This window comes from Kluyveromyces marxianus, chromosome 3, assembly GCF_001417885.1.
Source record: "Kluyveromyces marxianus DMKU3-1042 DNA, complete genome, chromosome 3".
NCBI classification, from domain to species: Eukaryota; Fungi; Ascomycota; class Saccharomycetes; order Saccharomycetales; family Saccharomycetaceae; genus Kluyveromyces; species Kluyveromyces marxianus.
The window spans coordinates 358,310-380,735 of NC_036027.1; the positions used below are offsets into that span (position 1 = coordinate 358,310).

At 39.0% G+C, this 22,426-nt stretch overlaps 9 protein-coding genes across 9 annotated transcripts; 5 read left to right on the plus strand and 4 right to left on the minus strand.

The window, feature by feature from the left end:
* Positions 1-88: 88 nt before the first annotated feature.
* Positions 89-2,008, minus strand: TOK1 (Tok1p; the record flags this gene model as incomplete). Its single annotated transcript, XM_022818658.1, has 1 exon — positions 89-2,008. The coding sequence occupies one exon, from the start codon at positions 2,006-2,008 to the stop codon at positions 89-91; it is 1,920 nt and encodes a 639-aa protein (XP_022675303.1).
* Positions 2,009-2,459: 451 nt separating this feature from the next.
* Positions 2,460-5,675, plus strand: SRS2 (ATP-dependent DNA helicase SRS2; the record flags this gene model as incomplete). Its single annotated transcript, XM_022818659.1, has 1 exon — positions 2,460-5,675. One exon carries the CDS (start codon positions 2,460-2,462, stop codon positions 5,673-5,675), a length of 3,216 nt encoding a protein of 1,071 aa, XP_022675304.1.
* Positions 5,676-6,029: 354 nt separating this feature from the next.
* On the plus strand, positions 6,030-8,942 carry SRS2 (ATP-dependent helicase; the record flags this gene model as incomplete). The annotated part of the gene is made up of 1 exon (XM_022818660.1): positions 6,030-8,942. The coding sequence occupies one exon, from the start codon at positions 6,030-6,032 to the stop codon at positions 8,940-8,942; it is 2,913 nt and encodes a 970-aa protein (XP_022675305.1).
* An 87-nt stretch (positions 8,943-9,029) lies between these two features.
* GWT1 (glucosaminyl-phosphotidylinositol O-acyltransferase) lies at positions 9,030-10,358 on the minus strand (the record flags this gene model as incomplete). The annotated part of the gene is made up of 1 exon (XM_022818661.1): positions 9,030-10,358. The coding sequence occupies one exon, from the start codon at positions 10,356-10,358 to the stop codon at positions 9,030-9,032; it is 1,329 nt and encodes a 442-aa protein (XP_022675306.1).
* Positions 10,359-10,671: 313 nt separating this feature from the next.
* DPB11 (protein kinase activating protein DPB11) lies at positions 10,672-12,756 on the minus strand (the record flags this gene model as incomplete). The annotated part of the gene is made up of 1 exon (XM_022818663.1): positions 10,672-12,756. The coding sequence occupies one exon, from the start codon at positions 12,754-12,756 to the stop codon at positions 10,672-10,674; it is 2,085 nt and encodes a 694-aa protein (XP_022675307.1).
* A 1,567-nt stretch (positions 12,757-14,323) lies between these two features.
* On the plus strand, positions 14,324-16,573 carry SIP4 (Sip4p; the record flags this gene model as incomplete). Its single annotated transcript, XM_022818664.1, has 1 exon — positions 14,324-16,573. The coding sequence occupies one exon, from the start codon at positions 14,324-14,326 to the stop codon at positions 16,571-16,573; it is 2,250 nt and encodes a 749-aa protein (XP_022675308.1).
* Positions 16,574-17,181: 608 nt separating this feature from the next.
* On the plus strand, positions 17,182-18,102 carry NTR2 (Ntr2p; the record flags this gene model as incomplete). The annotated part of the gene is made up of 1 exon (XM_022818665.1): positions 17,182-18,102. One exon carries the CDS (start codon positions 17,182-17,184, stop codon positions 18,100-18,102), a length of 921 nt encoding a protein of 306 aa, XP_022675309.1.
* A 618-nt stretch (positions 18,103-18,720) lies between these two features.
* ARG3 (ornithine carbamoyltransferase) lies at positions 18,721-19,743 on the plus strand (the record flags this gene model as incomplete). Its single annotated transcript, XM_022818666.1, has 1 exon — positions 18,721-19,743. The coding sequence occupies one exon, from the start codon at positions 18,721-18,723 to the stop codon at positions 19,741-19,743; it is 1,023 nt and encodes a 340-aa protein (XP_022675310.1).
* A 132-nt stretch (positions 19,744-19,875) lies between these two features.
* Positions 19,876-22,317, minus strand: TRL1 (tRNA ligase; the record flags this gene model as incomplete). Its single annotated transcript, XM_022818667.1, has 1 exon — positions 19,876-22,317. The coding sequence occupies one exon, from the start codon at positions 22,315-22,317 to the stop codon at positions 19,876-19,878; it is 2,442 nt and encodes an 813-aa protein (XP_022675311.1).
* Positions 22,318-22,426: the final 109 nt, after the last annotated feature.

The following is a 22,426-nucleotide window of genomic DNA, read 5'->3' on the forward strand; positions in this document are numbered from 1 at the left end:
TCAAATACTAAAAAATATTAATTACAAAGTAACAATATAACCAATTATTACAAAAAAATGCCAGATACTACACAAGGAATTACGTTTATTAAGTATGATCATGGGATTTCATTTCCCCAATTTCGACATCTTCTAAAAGATCATCTAAAATTTCATTAAGCATGTCAGAAAGACGGTATGTCAAATATAATGATTGCTTGAAAGGATATCGGAGAGGAGATTCCTCAGAAATCCAAAAGAGCTTTGATTGTGACTGGTTTAAACGTTTCTCGAGTCGTAGGTATTTAACCCACTGTTCATAAGTGAATTCATAATCTTCATTTTCAATTGATATAACATCAATTTCTTTTAAATCATCTAATAATTTTCTCATCTCGGTGATTTTGGCAAAAGGTGATTCTTCCTTCATGGTGTCTTCAAGAGAAAGAAGACGGGCTTTATTACTTCTGCGCCTTGCGCTATATGAGTTGCTCTTCGTACTTGTTTCAGACAGAGTGGAAATGTCATTACCCGAATTTCTTTCAAGGTCTACAGGATCACTAGCACTTGCTTCAGTAGCTGAAGAAACTGGAAGTACAGATTCATCCGCCTTTGGGGGGTAGTTCCGAGGCGATAAAAATTGTAGTATGATATTTTTGAAACTCAGAGTCTGTGCCTCTGAAGGCTTCTCAAAATAGATATATCGCCTTATCCTTCTATCAATGGTTCTGGAGCATCTGTATAGAGAGTCACCAACAGTGGAAATTAAAACGGTCATCAAGGGCACGGCCCCAATACACCAAAGGACGTAAAATGCTCTCCCACAACCCGTAATTGGACATAGGTTTCCATAACCAATTGTGATTAAACTTAAAATACAGAAATAAAATGATTCAAAGTAGTTCCATGATTCTGCGAGATAAAACACTAACGCTCCTAAAAATATGAACAATAGGAACAAGAAAAGGGATAGTATGATAGCATGGATATGTTGACGGCTTTTTGAACGTTCTCTGATATTTCTTATACTTTCGAAGGCTTTGAAATCAGTGAAGTTAGGGTCTGGATTTTCCGTATACTTCTTATAAAGACGGGTACGTTGCGTTTCGACGTGATAAAAGAAGAATATAGGGCCCGATGAGCTGGACACGATTCCACTAATCATCGCAATAACCAAACCAAGAATAATAACACCAATTAGCGAGTATATTAATATCATAATTTCGGAAGCCGTTGTATCGGGATAAATATCACCCAACCCAATTGTTAAAACAGACACAACGCAAAAATACAAACTATTACCGTAAGTGAGATGTAGCAACCGTGAAAACAGCGCCGAGCCCCATAGAAACCAAATTGAGAAAACAAACGTAAATGACATCAATAATCGTTCGTTTTCCAAAAGGTTGAATGTAGCTGCGTACTTCTTCTTAAGATACCCAATAAAATGAATGGAAAGCAAGGACACACATATGAAATACAGGCACGCCGTTATAACGGCAAACCAATACCCAATCGATCTCTGATATCCTTGATCATAGTCCCGTGTTGTACACATAATTAATGCGATAGTTAGCACCACAAGTGCTACTATCCATGCCGTAATACAAATGAGCTGAGCTTTCACGTATCCTAGCCTGCCAGAAAAGTTTAACAAAAGCACAAAATTAGCAATGACCCCGCTCAGTAAAGATATAATATTCAAAGTTCTAACACTGCTCGGGTCATCAACTTGATGTCCCGTTTCTGGATTGATCCTCCAATGGTCAACTGCCCCTGCCATTGAAATCATATTAGATAACGGGCTTAAGCAAGCACTAATAACAGGGAAATAGCATGACACACCAAACCATATGATAAACGATTTAGACGAAGGATCTGTGTTTAGTACTGCTATTCTTTCTTGTTTGAACTTAACTGACTCCTGAAGAGCTCTAGATGGAAGTCCGAAGTTTGAATTCGAGTTGGAATTAATATTCGGAGCAGAAACGGACCTCCGCCCGCTACCGTTTGTTCTTGTTCGATTCATAAACCAACAAAACCTTGCTTTTAACTTTATATAGAGGCATGTACTGGATTGAATCTACCATAACCGGTATTACATAGCTTAATTACCTATATTTTTTATGGAATCTTGCTGCCATTTCAAAGCATCGCATTGTTAAAGAGCTTTCGGTCTTACTTCTATATCCTTTACGTCAAAAAAAATAATAATAATCAAGAAGTGTGATGTATGGGTGTGTTGAAGTAATCTCTCTTGATGTTCAAATATCAAACGCGACATGAAGGAATTAAAGGATTTTTTTATTTACAGTATGTAAATAAAGGCGATCTGGAGGGCATCGTGCAAAATAAAACCGTATCTTACAGGTTTTCGGGATCGAATAGACACATTGAAGAGTAGTGGGGCTGAAAAGTTGAGTATTTAGATGGAATTAAGAGGGATAGGAAAAAAAGCGGCGTGAATATCAAAAGAAAATATGGCGGTTGGTGTTGCTGCTAGTGATTCTTACCTTGAGAATCTCAATGAAGCTCAACAGCGAGCGGTTATGTTTGACCACAAAAAAGCACTTCAGATCATAGCAGGGCCAGGGACAGGAAAGACGAAGGTTCTAACGGCACGATTTGCGTATTTGGTGTTACAGAAAGGTATACAAGCGGAGGATATAGTGATGACCACTTTTACCAGGAAGGCAGCTGAAGAGATGAAAGAACGGTTATTACCAGTGTTAGTTTCTCATGGAATATCACCACACGGTTTGAAAATAGGGACATTTCACAGTATATGCTGGAAACTTTTGAAGGAGAAAGGGTTTTTAATAGGTAGAGAGAAGATAGAGAGGGCGACGACGGAGAAAATCAAGTCCGTACTGGAGGAGATAATAGTGGAAATGCCAGACCAAATACGAGACTATGCGACAACTAAGTCTTATAGAAACTCTGTGAGTCTCTGCAGAATAAAGAATAACCAATGGCAAGTACATCCGGATATGATACTGAAGAGGATCAGTGAATTGAAGGCGGACGCAATGACCCCCGAGAAATATGGACAGCAAGCGGTTTTTGACGAAGCATTATTGCATTTCTACCAACAGTACCAGGCAAAACTATCGAAGGAAAATCTTATAGATTTTGATGATGTCATGTTGTACTCCTTTGAGCTTCTATCGAAACACAGAGTATGGAAAAATATCAAGCATGTTCTTGTTGATGAATTCCAGGATACGAATTTATTGCAGATTAACCTCATTTTTCAACTTGCAAGAGGGTCCCACCATAGTTGTGAAGGTGTGACAGTGGTAGGTGATCCAGATCAGGGTATATATGGTTTTCGATCTGCACTTTCACATAATTTCCAGACTATGATCGAACTTTGTCCTATACAATACGATCAAATAGTACTCACGGAGAACTACCGCTCTGCCCAATCAATTCTTGATATCTCGGAAACAGTTATCAAACAACAGAAAAATGGCAGAGACAACAGAGAACCTCTTAGAGCCCAGTTCGTTACCGACAGTAAGCCAGTATTCATGTCCTTCCCATCAAACGAAATCGAAGCTTATACAATAGCAAAAGAGATTCTATATTTAAAGGCTATTCCAGAACTATTCCAATATAAAGATTTCGCAATATTAGTACGATTGAAAAAAAGCTTAAGAGCGTTCGAGAATGCGCTAATAGCCCACAAGATACCATATGTTATTCAAAAAGGATACACTTTTTGGGAACTAAAGGAATGCAAAGCTATTATAAGATATATGAGTATGATATGCAACGACGATGACTGGGAGTCATTGAAGCGGACAATAAACTATCCCTCGCGTGGTGTTGGCGATACAACTATAGGAAAAATTGCAGCGGCATTAGAAAAAGTAAGAGCAGAGGAGAAAACACAGACGGCATTTGGCTTTCTGCAAAACATCGCAAGAGGTAATGTACAACTGAATTTGAACAGTAGCTCACTTATTGGAATCAAGGAATACGTTAAAACTATTGAGCAACTAAGAAAAATATTTTCTGTTATTAATTCTGATGCATCAAAGGAAACTCTTGCTGACTCGTTCGAAAAAATCTATACACTATCTGGTTTAAAATCTCAATATGCTCCAAATAACGAATCAGAAATGGATTTGGAAGGGAAAGAATCAGGTAAAGAAATCCATCGTCATCGTAATATCATCAACGTCAAAAATTATTTTAGCACATTTAAGATTCCAGCTGCGGAAGATGGAAAGTCTAGAGATGTGGTTCCTCTGATAGAATTTTGCCGTGAGTTCGTCAGTTTTACAGATTTATACACGTTTAAGGAAGATAATGACTCCAATGATCATAATGACTCCAAGGAAGACCATCTTTCAAAGGATGCTGTCGTTCTTTCAACTATCCATGCATCCAAGGGACTTGAATGGCCTGTTGTTTTTGTACCACAGTGTGTTGAAGGACTTCTTCCAAGTTATTACAAAGACGTAAACGAGATGCAATCCATTGACGAAGAAAGTGATGAAGAGATCCAATCATTAGCTGTTGGTAATGATGGTAATGAATCCCAAGATGAAGGAGCTGAAAATGCTATCACATCGTCGCCGTCAAAGAAAAAGACAAGAACCACTTTTAGTGAAGAAAGAAGAATGTTCTTTGTAGCTTTGACACGAGCAAAGTATTTTTTGTACATAACCACTGTCGAGAAGGAGGCTACCATCTTTAAGAGTCGGTTCCTTAAGAATGAGGTCATAGAGTTATGCGATGAAACATTGACGTGTTTTGAAAGCATAGAACAATTATTCAAATTATATTACACAATGAAGGTGAAAATACCAAACCAGGATAGAATATCTTACGAGCAGTTAATACAAGATTATAACAACTATGGATCAAATAACCGACAATTGATTTTTTGGAAGGATAAGAAATACTCACACGTCGACCTCCCAAATACGACTGAGAACACTGTTGGAATAGCAACAAAGAAAAATGAGGTGAAGTCATCACTGCCATATTCCGCTCTACCCAGGGTTAATAGGAAAAGACAAACCAAAGAACAAACAGAACCACTCAGAAGGCCAGCAGATATCATAGTAAACCAGAATAATACCACCGACAGATTTGTTGCTGATAACCCAAATAGTGCTGGAATAGTACCCTCTTTATCACCAACAAAAACAAGATTAACTCGCGAGGAAACTAGAGAACTAGATGTACTGTTGAGTGATAACGAATTTCTACCTGAAGCTCCCATAAAAAGTGAAGTGGACTATACAGCTGCCGAGATCCTTCATAATAAAGAGGAGACGGTGGTAGATAATAGACCAATCTTAACAAGCGCTAGAATTTTAGCATCTGCAATCAAACAAGAGTTATCGCAATCCCTACCAAGTGTAGATTTGTCCTCAACAGAGTCGCAAGCTAGTAATATTAAAGAGGAAGACTCTGTCTCACATTTTAAAGGTAAAGTACCAAAGAACCCCCGAGAGCAATCAAAAAATAGTAAAACGTCATCAGCTTCTAGTAGTCAGAATAAGGCAAAAAAGACTCCTCGTACTGGATCTGTAAAGAAAAAGTCTAAAAAGTCTAATACAACAAAGGTAAAACTGGAGCATAAACCAACTAATGACATTCTGTTCAGACTTGAAAGAGCCAAACAACGGAAAGAGGAATGGGATGGTGAAATAATAGATTTAAGATCATCTCAATAGCACCATAATTATATACTTAATTCACGTCCCTTACATAGCATATAGATCCCAAACTCTGTTATCTTCAACAGTGATCCATCTATGTTATTGTTAATTCTGAAAGAATATCACGAATAATACGGTTTATTTACATATACATGGAACTTTTGTTTTGCATCTAAACAAATACATCATCGCGTAAACAAAGAAGAAAAATCCAACAATAAGGCAACTATGTTCCACTGAAAGGTAATGTGAGAGGCATTACAAGAAGAACCTTATTTGAATAAAATAGTGTAATTATATTATTGAAGCTTCAATTGATCTATTTGAACTTATAGCCAGGAAGAAATAGGATAGACCATATATCATAAGATGGAAGAGCTTATAAAGGGACTCAACGAACGCCAAAGGCTAGCAGTAACCCATAGAGAAACTGATGTGTTGCAAGTTCTTGCTGGACCTGGAACAGGTAAAACAAAAGTTCTTACTGCAAGGTTTGCTTATCTAGTAACGGAAAAGAAAATTCATCCGTTAAGGATAATAATGACAACCTTCACCAAGAAAGCTGCGAACGAAATCAAAGAGCGTCTTCAACCCATACTGAAGGAAGTGGGTATCTCCGCTGATGGTCTTCTTATCGGAACGTTTCACTCAATATGTTCAAGGATATTAAGACAAGCAGGACACCTAATCAATATACCGAAAAACTGGTCTATCGCGAAATCTGAGGACTTTAGTACCGTCATAAAGACTATCTTAGAGGATATGCCTGAATACATAATTCAATCGTCTAGGTTCACTACTGAGTTACTTGATAAGAGACAGAATGTGAATGTGATAAGAAACAAGATCGCCGACCTTAAATCCAAGGGAATAACACCACAAATATACCTTTCTGACTCCACATCCGATCCTGCAATATCATACATATACGAACATTTGCAAAAAATGCTACTCTCCGAAGCTCTCTTAGATTTTGATGATATTTTACTGTATACGAAAATCCTGCTAGAGAATCATACTGTTTGGCCATTCATCAAACATGTTCTTGTCGATGAGTTCCAAGACACAAATGATCTGCAATTAGAGCTGGTATATCTACTGTCTAGAGGAAGTCATGGTAGCTGTAGTGGTATCACTGCAGTAGGAGATCCAGATCAATCAATTTATGGATTTCGTTTTGCTTCTTCGGACAACTTCCTTAAACTTAAGAACAGATCTCCGGTGGAGTTTAACCAGGTGTCTTTGATAGAAAATTATAGATCAGCACAGTCGTTACTAAACTTTTCAGATAATATTATATCTCAACAACTAACAGAAAGAATAAAAAGAGAACCATTAAAAGGTCAATATGATCACAGACTTAAACCCTTTTTTTCGCATTTCGAACGGACAGATTCTATGGAGAATAATGAAACCAATGGTATTGCACATGAAATCATCTATTTGTTATCTCTTCCAAATCTCTACAAATATTCAGATATTTCTATATTGGTCAGAACAAGACGCCAAGTATATGATATTGAAAAATCCTTGTTGAAAAGACACATCCCATATAAAGTTATAAATTCAAAAGCTATATGGGAGAGAAAAGAATCTGGCATGTTTCTAGACTATTTACGTGTTATTTCACAAAAGCACACTACTTTAGCAACTTTGAGATGTTTACAATTCTCAACAAACGGAATAGGCCCTGCAACTGTCAAAATTATCAAGCAATTTATGGATTCTCACAACGGAGAGTGTTCTTTCGATGCTCTGAAAACTCTTTGTAACAGTAAAACATTAAAAGGTGAAAAAATCATGCAAGCATTGTGCTCATTTGTTACAAATATCGAAAAACTACAAAAAGCATGCCAAACTTACAACTCTTATGATGACATGAAAGAGTTGTTCGTCCAAATATATGTACTAGGCAAACTATATCTGGTTCTAGATGGGACTACCGAAGAGTTAGACAAGAAAATATATGAAAACAAATCTCGAATGGTTGAATTCCTCGAATCTGAGCATCCAACCATGTTTAAAATATATGAAATATTCACTGAATACCAGATATCCAACACAGATGAACTTATCTCAATAAAGAATGATTCTGATAATCTTGACGATTTAGAGTTGGTTTACGAGAATCATGACAATATTAATATAAATATTCTGGAAGTTTTAAACCTATTCGTAAAATCGGTTGCATTATATGCTTCAGAAGAAGAAGATTTTAAAAATAAATCACAACGATCATCAGAACCAAATGAGAAAGTTACAGTTTCGACTATTCATGCAGCGAAAGGGCTAGAATGGCCCGTCGTTTTTATTCCATCAATTAATGAAGGATTGATTCCATTTACGGATAAATCTGCACGACAGAGATTGGAAGATTTGGCTGAGCTGCGTCAAGAAGATAGATCAGAAGGGGATGAGAGTGATGAACTAGTAAATAACTCAACGAAACAACACTTAAAAGAGAAGGAAGAAGAAATAATGGATGATATGGCGAAGATTCTAAACGAAGAAAGAAGAATTTTTTTCGTCGCAATCACAAGAGCAAAGCACCTACTATACCTTTCTTCGTCAGGGAAGAAGAGTGTGTTTTTAGAGAAATGCGAACCTTTTTACTCTCAAAACACCCTCCTAAATGATAAAGAAACCATTGAGAAATTCTACAATTCAATCCAAAAGACATTGAAGGAAGAACCTTTGAAAATATCTTTGAACAAATTATGCGAAGACTACAGAAAATACAAAAAGAGAAGGTCAAAAGATCTTATATGGAATGGAGAAGTCATAAATTCATTTTCTTCAATAGACTTTTCCTGTAATACTAAACCAATAAATTCAATTGGGGTTAAACATGCCTTCAAACCAGCCAGCTCACTTCTATCAATAAACAGCCCCACTTTGATCAAAAACAACAACTCGACAAGACCGAATACAACTAGTGATGTTAAAAGAGGCGAAACGTCTTCTTCCAACAAAAATTCCGACACCTTGCAGGCCAATAATAAGAAACGAAGAGTATGTATAGACATGATATTCGCTAAGAAAACTAACAATGAACTCAAACTTGTGGGAAAGTTGTCACCTAAGAACGTTTTATCAGCTAGTAATACAACAGTAATTAAGCCCAATGCTCCTAAAAACTATAAAGTTCCTAAGACCCTTAGTACACCAACACCAGGGAAACAAAAGTCATATGCTCCTGCATATACACCGGTAAGGAACAATGCTGCTTATATATCAAAACGTAAAGGCAACACGGGCGGGACAAAAATTGTTCCAAAGTAATAATTATCTGCTGAAGTTACGTTATTTCATAGTCCAAGGGGGCCTTTTACATATTTGCTTTATGTAGATTCCGTATATATCAATATTTTATAATTTTAATTTAAAAGGAACCTTTAATGCAAATATTGCAAGGAATAGTGCGTAGACAATCAATATAGTCATTGATTTTGAAGGTGAAGAGTCAATCGTATTAAAAGTGAAATTTATCATACCAGTACTAACGTTTGAGACCAAAAACATCGCCATACCATTTTTGTTAACTGCAACATATGTATCAGAAACAAACGCGCCCCCTGCAAAACATTCTACGATTATATGATAGCATGTTAGGATCAATAAATTGAAAGTAGTGACAACTGATGAGTATCCCAATGATGCGAACCTTCTTGAGATTTGTAGCGGATGATTGTTAATTAAAAAGTAGGAAATGAGGAAACTGAGTATTGTATATCTCAATAATCTCCATAATGTTTGCATTGTATCAGAATTCGAGAAGATAATACTACCTACTTGTTGGCCACACAAGTAGATAATACAATAGCCGACAAATGAGAAAATACCCTCTCGATTTGCAGAAATGAAATCTGTTCTATCTGCATTGAGTAAATAGTCCAGAAAAGTTGGAGAAGACATCAGATAATATTCGTATACAAGGGCACCAATTAAGCCTAACGCAAACCTTAATTTCATACTGAAGAAGTCGAATGCAATTGATACGAGAGGAAGTAGTGACAACGTGAAGAAAAAGTTCCAATGAACACCGTATTCCGTAACATGTTCCTGATAATTAGTAGCTTTAACGGAGAAAAGACGAATCAATCCTAATACTAATAGTATTAAAGTAGACCTGAGAGATTCTCTAATTCTTGCTAGCCTAGAGAGTTGTGAGCTCTTTTTGAACCTTCTATAGCTTATTATTCCGTTACTGAAAACGAATGAACCAACACCTAAATCCATCAACGAGATTCCCCATGTTTCCACTTTAGCATACTTTCTGGGGAAAATAGGGAAATCAACGGCAAGAATTGCAAAAGAAGTTAAGATTAACATGGTGCTTCTGTATACTGTTAAAGTTGCTGATTGCCCATCATTACGCTTTTCTTCCTTTTGTTTTGGCATACCTTTTGGTGCATTTGTAAGAACACCTAAAGCACTTAGAGCGATCATACAAGTAAGCAACGGCTGCTCTCCAAAAATGGTAACGCTGAAAAGTAGACTCAACCAATTTAGAGAGAAATCAAGCCAGAATGAGTGCTTTAGCCAAGGGTTTCTTGAAACGATGAATATCCAAGCAGCGTTACATAAAATGCCTGCTAATGTGACATCTCTTAAATCGGCAATTGAACTTCCTGAATGACCGGTAACAAACTCTTCTTTTCGACGTTTCAAATCTGCAGCATCTTGTATCGAACTCATTGCACTAGCACGCGTATTGCGTCTCTTAATTGACTTGCTTTCTCTGCTTCAAAGTTGTTACTGTCTTTTTATTGTTTCGAAAGATTCAAGGTATTTTTATTTTGCATGTACGCAATTCATTTCTTGTTCTCTCAGATATGGTGATGCCCAAAGCTACTTTACTTTAAAGAGAAAATGGACCCAATAAAACATGGTCATTTTGAATGTGGGTAGGATCTGAATATATTGCAAGTATGTAATTATTACAGAGCCATTAACTCTATTTTATACTTAAGTAGCTGTAAAAAAGCTGGATGATTATGTATTAATTTGGTTAAACTCGTGAAATGACATCGTTAACTTGACTTCTTGTTGAGATTTTTCTTCTCTTCACATTTTTAGGAGCCGTTCCGTACGTTATTTGGGTATGTGTGATATGATCATGGTTGTTTGGGTCTGACTCTTGATCTTCTTGAATAAAACTAGGCTCCTCATTTTCCTTTTCCAAGGTATTTGACAGTAGTTTTCCCCAACGACTTTCTCTGTGTGGAACGTTTATATGCTCAGACGCTGCTGAAGAAGAGGCTGCTGAAGATGGTCTCGTAATAGCAGGAGTCCCCATTTCTGACACAGATTCTAATTTCTCCTGCTGCTGTTTCTGTTGCTGTTGTACTGGTTTTGGAATAATTTGCAGCATGAAATCAGTTTTGGAACCTTTTGGACAGGAAATGCACCAGTTAACATCGTTGAAATAGATGTTGACTGAAGGTTTATTCTGCTTCATAGATCGGTGGAACATTTCAATAATAAAGCTGGGCGTAAGTATTGGTATTTGGTGTCTTGTCTTGACAAATTCGAATTTCCGTTTCATCGAATTCTTGAACATTTGCGCTTGGTTCAATGATATCTTCATGTCAAGATCGGTTCGGAACATGGAAGCGTATTTATTCTGTCTGAGGGTATGCTCTTTTGGAATAGAAGTGAGCTGAGAGATGTTGACTAGTAGGAAGTCCGTCTTCTTAGTCAATTTCTCATGGTGCTCGAACCCTATACTTTTCAATACCTCTATAATTTTGTTTATGTGAAGAAGTTCTACACCATGGAATCCAGTTATATGGAAGGAGAGATTTGAGCCATGCAATAATGATTGCGGAGGTGTGAATTCGAATTTGTTGTAAAAAGGCTGGGACCAGAGGTCTGGAGCCAAAAGCTGCTCATAATACAAGCAGCGCTCTATAAAGAACTCTGTCAACCATTGGGCCCCTGGGGGCAAGTCTGGAAGGAGAGTAGCTGCGTACTGGCTCGAACATATGTAGAAAACGCCTGGTTTTGTCGGTGAGGAATCGGTACTGAATAAGGAGCAAGTGCCTTTGTTTCCGTGGATCACACTGGATAAGATGGTTACTTGTCTTGGCTCAAAACGGTATAGCACAAAATGGCAATCGGCGAAAATATTGCTGCCGCCAGGGGTAGACGCAAGCATTTTCTCACGCACGGGTATACTTTCCGAGTCCTGGTTTACTGATTCTGCTGCCACTGTCGCTGCCGCCGCCGCCGCAGGTGGGTTCACAGACCCCTGTCTGGACGCCGATCGGTCTTCTCTGGCTAGAAGCTTGCCCCATATTTGCGTGGCCTGCGGTTTGAACTTGTCAATTGCGATTTTCAGCGGGGCTACCGAATCCCCGGGAAGCGGGTTCTGTTGATCCTGCTGCGGCAGATCCTGTTTCTGCTGCTTCTTATGCACCTTGATGTAACTACCGGCTCCAATTTCCTCGTAATCCAGCGACTGGCAGTTCTTCAAAAGATAGTATCCATTGAAGTCCAGAGTCCCCATTCTATCCATGCAATCCACTATCCATTTCGGGTGAACAACAGGAACATCCTCCTCCATTGCCGCCTGCACACGATGGCCCGATAGATCGTCCGTCACAAATATCGTCATCAGTCCAGCCGCAGATTTCGACGAAGACGAGTTCCTGATAAAATGGTCCGTATCAAGCCTCTTTACTTTCCCCAATTTGCACAACTCCACAAGCTTTTCAAGCGTATACCCGCCACACGTCCCCACACGCCCTATAAATATATTGAACCTGTCAAATGGCGGCACCGTATATTGTTCTGCCATATACTTTAGCATGTCGAACTTCGCCAGCTGTAAAAGATCCTGTCCACTTAACCACATTTCGTACAGCTCATCGATACATTCAGCCCTAACAAACACAATATCCGTTCTATTCTTAATGGCAAAGTTGTACTTTGCCGTAAACAATTCTCCAACCACCAAAACATTCACCAGCCGTGTCAAATCCTTGGTGAACGTCCCTCCAAGCTTCGTTACCTTTTGGCATATACTGTCCGAAACCGATGCTGGAACTGAAGTGGGACAAAAAACGAGTCCTCTAAACCCTTTTCCAGACATTACAGTACTCAATGTCCTTGCCAATTGTCTTCATAAAGCAGCTAAGTCCAAGCTTTAGCCTCTAGCTTGCAAATCACCGACCACTCTTCTTCTGTTAATCCTATTTTATATACACATATGTGCTGATTTGGCTATAGCATAATAATATATTCAATGTCTGTTCTACATGCGATGCGATACGAGTTGCGGCATACAAAAGAAAGAAAACGAAAAACGAAAAAAGCGAAAAACGTATAAAAAAATAAATAAGTGCGCGTTGACGCGTCACGTAAACAAAACCACGTGACACGAATTATGTGTCGGTGTACCACGTGATCAACAAACAAACAAACAAACAAACAGTAAACCAAAAGTCCAGGCGGGCAGGCTTCGGGCGGGCTTCACAGCGCGTCTTCCTCCCCTCCACCCCCCCTACTTAATACTTTCCCTCCACCCCCCTCCGTTCGGAGTGGCAGGCCCCCCTGGAGTCCGTCACGTCACCGTCCTGGAGCGAAACGGATCCCGCCTGGGGTGGTGGTAGTCAACATCCGCACACCGCACCACAATACTCGCCGAGAAAACCCGTACCAGGAGGAAGGCACACCCTACACCCGGGTAACAGCCGGAGTTTGGTACACCTCCCTCGCTCCGTGCAGTGTAGTAGTGATGAGCTCAGCGTAGCTGCCACAAAAAAGAATTAAGAGAATTAAAATAATGACTGAAACGAACACCCCTCTCCCTACGCCCTTGCTCTGCTCTGCCGTGCCCATCCTTCGCCCAGCCCAATGATGTCAGGTCAAGCAGCTCCAAGTTCCAAGTTCCTACACATCACTCGCAGTTACCCCGCAGCCTTTTCTCCGGAACGAAAAAGTCTAAACCCTGTTTCTCTGCCCCTCCTACATCCCTTTCTGCGGCATGCCCAGGGAAAAAAAAATAACCGACACAAAAGCGCACGCACACACACACACACGGCTGCACGCGGTTACACACGGTTACACAAGGTAGTACAAGGTAGTACAAGGCAGCACGACGTAACACAAAAACGGTCCAATGTGATATAGGACCGGCCGAATGGAAGTTGCGATGTGTGTATATGTGTGTGTGAGTCGTACCTTAAAACAATTTCCCAGTGAGTGCTTCTAACACTACCAGAAATCGTCGCTTCCTCTATGGAAATCGCTAACCATTAGCGTCATTTTTTCCCTCTCGCTTCCCTTTTCTTATACTTCCCAGTACTGTTGTTATATGGTGTTCGTTTGGTAGCCCAGTTTTGTCCTGTAATTGCAAGGCTGATTCAAAGCCGGGTTTAGAGATGGGAAATTTCTGGCGTAATTTTCTGGCTTCGCAGTTGCAGCAGAGCAGGCTGGTAGATTGAGTCGAGTTTGCGTGCGCCTTGGGTTTTGGGACGACCTATTGGACAGTTCAGGCTCCAATTGTCGTTGAAATTTGCAGTGTAGTAATAATAAGAGTATATATATATATATGTATGTGGGGTTGCTATGTACCCTAGGGCAAGCAAAAGGCTGAAGTTGGTTCGGAGTTGGGTTTTTGGTTGGCCAAAGTAAGAAATAGAAGCAGGCCAGGGAGGATGCCCAGCGTAACGGACGATCCTCAGGGCATGAAGCGGGAGCAGCTGGTAGGACCCGCTGGAGCGGGTCCTGACTCCGATTCAGCAGCCTCCAGCAGCAGTAATTACAATAATAATAGCAGTTCTACTAATACTAACCATGGAAATGGCCATGGTAATGGTAATGGGACGAAAAAGCGCAAGTATGGGAAAGTAGACAGACATAACGAAAAAGAGTTATTGCCCACACCGCTGGTGAAGAAGAAGCGGTTTTCACAGGCGTGCGACAGGTGCAGGCTTAAGAAGGTGAAATGTGACGGGCTTAAGCCTAGTTGCACGAATTGTCGCAAGATCGGGTACCATTGCTCTACAAGCGATAAGCTTACCAGACGCGGGTTCCCGCGTGGGTACACGGAGATGCTCGAGAGCGAGATCATCAAGTTGCAGCGGATGTGTGGCTTGATCGATGAGAATGGCGAGACCGTGGCGGAGGGGTCAGAGGAACAGCTCAGACGGCTCCAGAACAACATGGCGATGGCAAGCGATGGGACTTGTAATCCAAGTGCTGCTGGGAATGTCAATGTCAACATCAACGTTTCACAGCAGAATCCTAATGCTACAGACGATATCGCAAAAGATCAGCAACCCCCAGCAAGCGCAAGTACCGGCTCATTCCTCCCGTTCATCAACGACACTTTCCACAAATTCCCAAACTACATTCATGACCAGGTCTACCTTGGAAATTTCACCTGGAACTGCATCATCAATGCCAACAAGCCGTACCTAAAATCGTGGCAGTATAACAGGTCGCTTGTGCATGATCCTGTATTGTCGTTCCTCAGCCTGCACTTCCCGCTATCTTCCAGCGGCGTGCCCACGAATATTCCACTCTCTACTGAGGACCTCATGCGGCTCATCGACAAATACCTACACTCCAACCAGATTTTCCCCTACCTTTTGGGCGATTCGTGGCATCAGCGGATAATGTCAGTGCTTACGGGCTCTTCAACAGCATGTGATCCAGCAGTTTCGATAGTGCTCATCCTTATTGTCCAATTTGAGCTAAACTGTTTCCCAAAGGAAACCGTTTTCCAAGCCATCAAATTGTTCGGAGCCTTATCACAGGATAGATTGTGTGCCATCCAATTGATCAATTTTGGTATTCGCTATTTCATGTCCCAAGAAAACTCTTACGCAGTGATATGGACAAACGATTTGATTAGTTTCAACCAGTACATGATCACGAACTCGGCTCTCTTCTTAAATTACAACAACTTGGTGGGACACGAGCACTCCACTTCAAAAACAATTCGACTCCTCACTTTCTACCAGTTCCAGATCTTCCAAATCTGGTGGAGTTTCATCAACGGCTTGCCAAAGACAAACTTCTTGACTGATGAGTTCCACCCACCGTTAATCCAGGACTTCCCTCCCAATTTGAAGATGTTCCAGCTTGTTTACGACTTCATTATCCAGCTAGACGGATGCCATTTGCAACTTTTGGTAAATAAGACCAATAATAAGTACCAGTACCTCATCGAATCATTTGGCTATAAGTTGATATATCAATGGAAAGTCTACCACCATTTGCAAGATCACGATTTCAAACAGATACAGCTAGAAAATAATGATCTCTTGGAGATAGGTATCACCTTGGTCTATCTTGTATGTCGGTATTTGCAACAGCCAAAATCCATAGAGCTCTCATATGAAATTATTTCTCTATATTGGCTGATATTGTCCGACAACTCCAACGTCAAACCCATAAATTCAAGAATTTTGAAGACAGTACAGTTTATGCCTTTGAACAATAAACAATTGATTGAGAATTGTTTGGTCAATTTACTCAACGAACCCAAACAATCGTTCAACTGGTTTAAATACAAGAAACTCTTGAAAAGATGGGTTACCATCTGGATGGATGACAACGATATCTTTTCCAAACTAATTTCTCATTACCAGCTTCCTATTGGAATGACAGACATTTCACCAACAGTATCTAACTTTAAACCTTTGGAAATAGTTATGGACCCTGTTGCTGATCCATCAAGCCTTTTCAAGATATACAATGACGTAGACAATTTCATCGATGACGAGGGCTACGAGGAAGATAATGAAAGCGACTATCAAGAGCTCGTGATACTGCCCAAGAGACGTACAATTGGCCATCATCATCCATCAGCGAAAGCTTCAAGCATTCATAAAAATACCACCAGAACTGATTTCTCGCTTTTCAACAACAAGATCGACCATATCATCATCAAAGAATGATGATGATGGTGGTGGTGATGATGATGATTATAATGATGAAGACAACCAGTAAAGAAAATAAACAAAGACAAGCGGAAAACCATTAAAAATCACAGACCAGTCATTTTCTTTATTTTATGTTTCCACCATTGTGCCAGACCATAATATTCTACTCCGTTAAGTACCAAGTACTATCAGGGCAATCAAATTCAATTCTGCTTAGTTCAATTCAATTAATTTTATCTCATTTCATTTCAATTCATGTCATGCCATGTCATCTCATTTCATCTCATTTCATCTCATTTCAATTCATTTCAATTCAATTCATTTCTTTATTAGTTATTTTTTTATTGCTGTATACGAAGAATATTTATTTCATACTATTACCATAGTACATTCCTTCATCACGGTTTATATCAAGGCACTCTCTATAGGTTTCGTTCTTGGCTACTCACCCTTTATAACTAATCGAAAATCTAATTCCTTCATTAAAGCTTAATACAAAATCAAAAAAAAGGAACATCTTTTAATTCTAAAGGTACGTTGGCCAAAAAGAAGGCCATAAAACACAAGATATGTAGTTATAAACTTTTTAAAACATCAAACTCAGCTACGTAGCACCATTAGCAATGGTAAAATTTAGTTTACCTGATCCAGATAGCGAAGATGAGATTGATTTGATAAATACTACGGCTAAAAAACCTACTTTTAAAGCACTATCCGATGAGGAAGATGAGAATGATAATAGCGGTAAGAAGTTCAAGTTCAAGTTGAAAAGGAATCAGAAGACCAACCTGATACAGGAAGATACTTTCGAGGATGATTACTCTGACTTGTTTGTACAGAAGAATGAGAACCAGAAGAGAAACGCGCAATCGGCTGTCCAGTCTATGGGAAATACGGTGAAGGTGTTGAATTTAGAAGATTTAGAAGGATCTGAAGAAGATCCAGATGATGGGCAAGAAAATGACACCAAAATGTCGATACAGAAGAAAACTGTGACGTTTGATCCAAATCCAGACTCTAAAGTCACCGAAAAATCATACGTGAAGTTACTTAGCAAGCAAGATAAAGAAGACTTGAAGGAGCTTGGAATAACCGCCCAGGCGGATATAAATACAGAAGTTGACGATGTGCTCATGATGGAGGACTCCTTACAGGATGAAAGATTGGCGCTCGGCGACAAGGATAACCGTCTTATGCAGCAGCGAAAACGCCAAGAGATCGAACAGTTGATAGCCTTACATGATGATAGAACTCTGAATGAAACAGATTTACTCTCAGACGAACTACAGCAATTACAAAAGATGAGCGGAAAGACAACAGTTCTCTTGCCAAAATTACAACCGGAACAAACTACCCAAGAATTGTCAACTGAATTGACTGCTCTTGCTCACCAAGACACGAAGGAAGTGCTAATTAATAAAAGAATCGAAGCACTAGAGAATAAACTACAGAATTTGAGTGTTACCAAGGAGAAATTACTTGAAGAGTTTTTCAATACCTGTAAACCGAAAGACCAACAAAATTTGGCAACGTTAAACTCCTAAATACAGGCCAAAAAAGCACTATTAACAAAATATGCTGCTTGTTTCTGGCTAGCATACTGTTTGTTCTTCTGCGAGTTATGAAGTTTAGAGCGCTGTAAAAATCGAACCTGCGACTACGAGGACCAGAATATTTTTCCTCTCTTCATCCTGGTCGAAAAAAAAAAAAAAAGTAATCTGCTCTTGGCACCCGCCCCCACGCTAAATCACGTGATTTCATTTTTTTTTTTTTTTTTTTTTTAACCGTTTCCCAATGTTACTCATTTTCCCTTGGTAGAAAAAAGCGAATGATTCATACGTATACTGTTTTGTTAGTCACATATTCTAACAAAATACATTTTTTCAGTGGTGAGTCATTAAGTGCTATACGTCCGTATACCATGATGGACTCATTTAAAAACAGCACGAAAACGGCAATGGTTTGAAATGCCTTGTGCGCTATTCATTGCGTCGTTTTGCTCAAAAATGCCATATATTATAATTTCTTTGAAAATATCTGACCGTTAAGTACAACTGACAACGAACGTATACACGAAGCTAATTCAGGTATAGACTATTCGATTTAACATAGGACTAGCGACTAATATTGATTGACACTTGACACTCTAAACTACTATCATAATGACTACCACTGAAAAATCTGTAGGAAACTTTTCTATTCAATCCTCTTCTGGGTCTTCTATTCGTCATTTAGTGTCGATCAAGGATTTGACTGACGATGAGTTCAAAGCTTTGGTTGACAGAGCCGAGTACTACAAGAAGGTGTTCAAGAGCAATGACACCGCCGAGTTCCAGAAGCAACACCTGAAGTTACTGGGGAAGACCATTGCTTTGATTTTTACCAAAAGATCTACAAGAACTAGAATTTCCACCGAAGGTGCAGCTGCATTTTTCGGAGGTCAACCAATGTTCTTAGGTAAGGATGATATCCAATTAGGTGTTAATGAGTCCTTCTATGATACTACCAAGGTTGTTTCATCTATGGTATCTTGTATCTTTGCTCGTGTGAACAAACATGCAGACATCCAAAACTTAGCAAAGGATTCTTCAGTTCCTATCATTAACGCTCTATGTGATAGATTCCACCCTCTACAAGCCATCTGTGATATGCTTACCATAAAGGAAAAACTTGATTACGAAAATAATAAATTGAAGATGACTTGGGTTGGAGATGCAAATAATGTGATTAACGATATGGCCATTGCTGCTTTGAAGTTGGGTATCGATGTTTCGGTAGCAACTCCTCCAGGTATTGAGTTGGAAGATGAAATAGTAGAAGAGGCAAAGAAATTGGCTACCAAGAACAATTGTGAGTTCGTAGCAACCCACGATTCATTAGCAGCTTGTAAAGATGCCAACATTTTGGTTACAGACACATTTGTGTCGATGGGTGAAGAATTCGCAAAGGAAGCTAAGCTAAAACAATTTGCTGGGTTCCAGATAAATTCTGAACTATGTAGTGTTGCTGCTCCAAACTACAAATTTATGCATTGTTTACCAAGACACCATGAAGAAGTCACTGATGAAGTTTTCTACAGTGAAAATTCTATAGTTTTCGAAGAAGCTGAAAACAGACTTTACGCAGCAATGGCTGCCATTGACATTTTTGTTAACCATAAAGGCGACTTTTTCTCCGAGCCATGATTTTCCTCACGAAACTATTCTTGCCTCACACGTATTCATAGATAATTACAGTACATAACTCATACCGTGTCAAAGTTTTTGAGAGGTTAGCCATAGCCATTTATTCTATCTTCTAAATATTGATATTAGTTTTTATACGTTGATACACACTTTAGCCGTGAAAGTCTCCTCCGATCCTTCATCGAAGTGTATGATACCAGCATCGTTTTCAGCATCAGCATTAATACCAAAATCATACACTTCTTTCGCCAATTGTCCAGCGTACACTGCTTTCTTTTCTTCCGAGAGTAAAGCAAGAGTAACGTGAGGAACTTCATTGAGACAGTATAAACCAGAAACATGGTTATTACTGTTGTCAACAATTGGTTCATCTGGCAAAACAATGGTTGCTACAATAACATATTTGTCCCAGATTAGGTCTCTTAATTTGAAAGTAACAGAGTCTTCAGTTGGTATAACCTTGGAAGGTTGTTCAGAAGCACCACCATCTTTTATCAAAAGATGTCTATATCTATCTGTATATTTTGCCCACAATTGTTTCGCTTTAATGCCTTGGGACTTAATTTGAGATTTATGACAGAGAGTCACATGGTACTCGTTCTTGAATGGAATGGTACTCACATCAGATAAGAATGGTGCGAGAGTTGATTTGTTCTTTTTCAGAGTTTCCACTACATGCTGAATTAAATTAGTGGTACTTTCCACTGACGCAGAAAAGTATATTGGCTTTAACTGATTCTTGGAGGCCTTGTTACCATTTTTAACGATTTTACGTACAACAGGCTTGTATTCTAGTGCTCTGTTGAAAGCTTCTTGAATCTTCGAATCTTCTGGTACTTCTGGGATGACGTCACCGTAGTGGGATTTCAAGTCTTGGAGTACTTTAACGGCATTCTTCATTGATGAATCTTTGCCCACCTCGAGTTTTATATGAAAATCAAATTGGCTGTCTGGTGCTTTATCGGGATTGAATGGTTGAAATCTGTTCATAAAGCCATGCATAATTTTCAGAGTCTTTTGTTGTCCTTCACTATCACTCTTGATACTCTGATGATTGTCTCCTCTCTTCAATACTCGTTGAATTGTTAATTCTTCCATTTCCTTCGTGACTTCTTCAACGAAAGTCAATGCAATGATTTGAACATTAGAATCATATGGGACGTAAGTGTCCTTAAATTGACGAACCCATTCAAAAACTGCCGCCCTTTCTCTGAATTGATGATTATTTTTATCTGCAATGACGAATTGTTTACCATCCTTAAAGAGCTCAAGAGCACACTTTATGTAATCGGTTTTATTTTTGGTTATATTGTCATTTTGAATATGCCCCCATGTTTCTGGGAAGAGTTCATTAAGGATCAAGGATACAGTAGTCTTACCACAGCCTATAGTAGCAATAGGAATTAACAAGAACTTTGTCTTCTCATTTATTGTATCGACTGTCTGCTTATCTAATTCTTCCAACTCTTTGATCCTATCAAGATTGAGAATTTCTAGGCCTGACATATCATAGCTTTCTAAAAACATTTTTCTCAATTTGATAATACCCTTACCATTCATAAAATCTTCTGCTAGTTGTGGATCCTTTTCCAATAATGGTATAACAAAGTCCATATATTTATTTGTAATGTAATTGTGAGTTCTGAACTTGATGGGACGTGATTTGGTAGAAATGTATTCCCTTGTCACTTCTCTCCATTGTCTATACATCAAATATGGTTCGTGGAATTTGAATTTGAAAAAAAATGTGCCTTTTGTTTCCTTGTTAGAACATCTAATCACAAAACCTTCAATCTCTTGGTTGTTGTAATGGCCTTTTTCTTCACATTCAGTTAAGAAACTTCTGAGAGACTTCTCATCCTCTAAAGTAAAGTAATCAATGCTCTTAAATCCCCAAGTATTGGCAAACTCAACAACCTTTGCCATTGGCCAGGTTTTGAACTCTGGAGTGTTATAATTTACTCCGTGCAAGTATAAACCTGCCTTATCTTTAGTGTACTCCAAAATGTGTTCTTCAAAAGTGTCATCACAATATTCCGCTACTGCTGTACAATTATTGTCGTAAAGAAAACGCCCGAAATCCTTGATATTTATGTTTTTATCAGCCAACTGTTTTTCCAAGAACTGCTGGCCAGCTAAAGAATGGTTTCGGTTGACATCATCTCGAGGTCCTGTGCTGTGTTTGGAACACACCACAACTGTACCATCCTCTAGACCACCAATTAGTATGATACACCCATTCTCCTTTACTGTGATTTCATATGGACCTTCAGTATTGGTTTCGATGGAGCTCCAACTTGTTTGTTGCATCTCATCGACATTGAAGAATTTATCGTAGCCTCTAGCTACAATCCTAGGATTTGCTTCATCATCTACAATAAATAATCCACGAGCATTGATAGGAAGTTGGATCTTCGATTTACCGTAATCCCATTCGTTGAATTTCCAACTATTCAACCTGATATCAGGCCTATTAAAGACAGTACAGCTGATTTTAGTCGCTCTACCATGTTTCTTTAGTGAAGCAGCAGCTTCTAATTTCTCTACCAGCTCAACAACACTTTCTTCTACCATTTGGAGATTATATGCAATATCGACTCGAAGATTTTTCTATGCTACTCGATTAACACACGAAAGCTGTAAATATTCAACATATTAAAGCTTCTATCTCTATCTCAAAAAT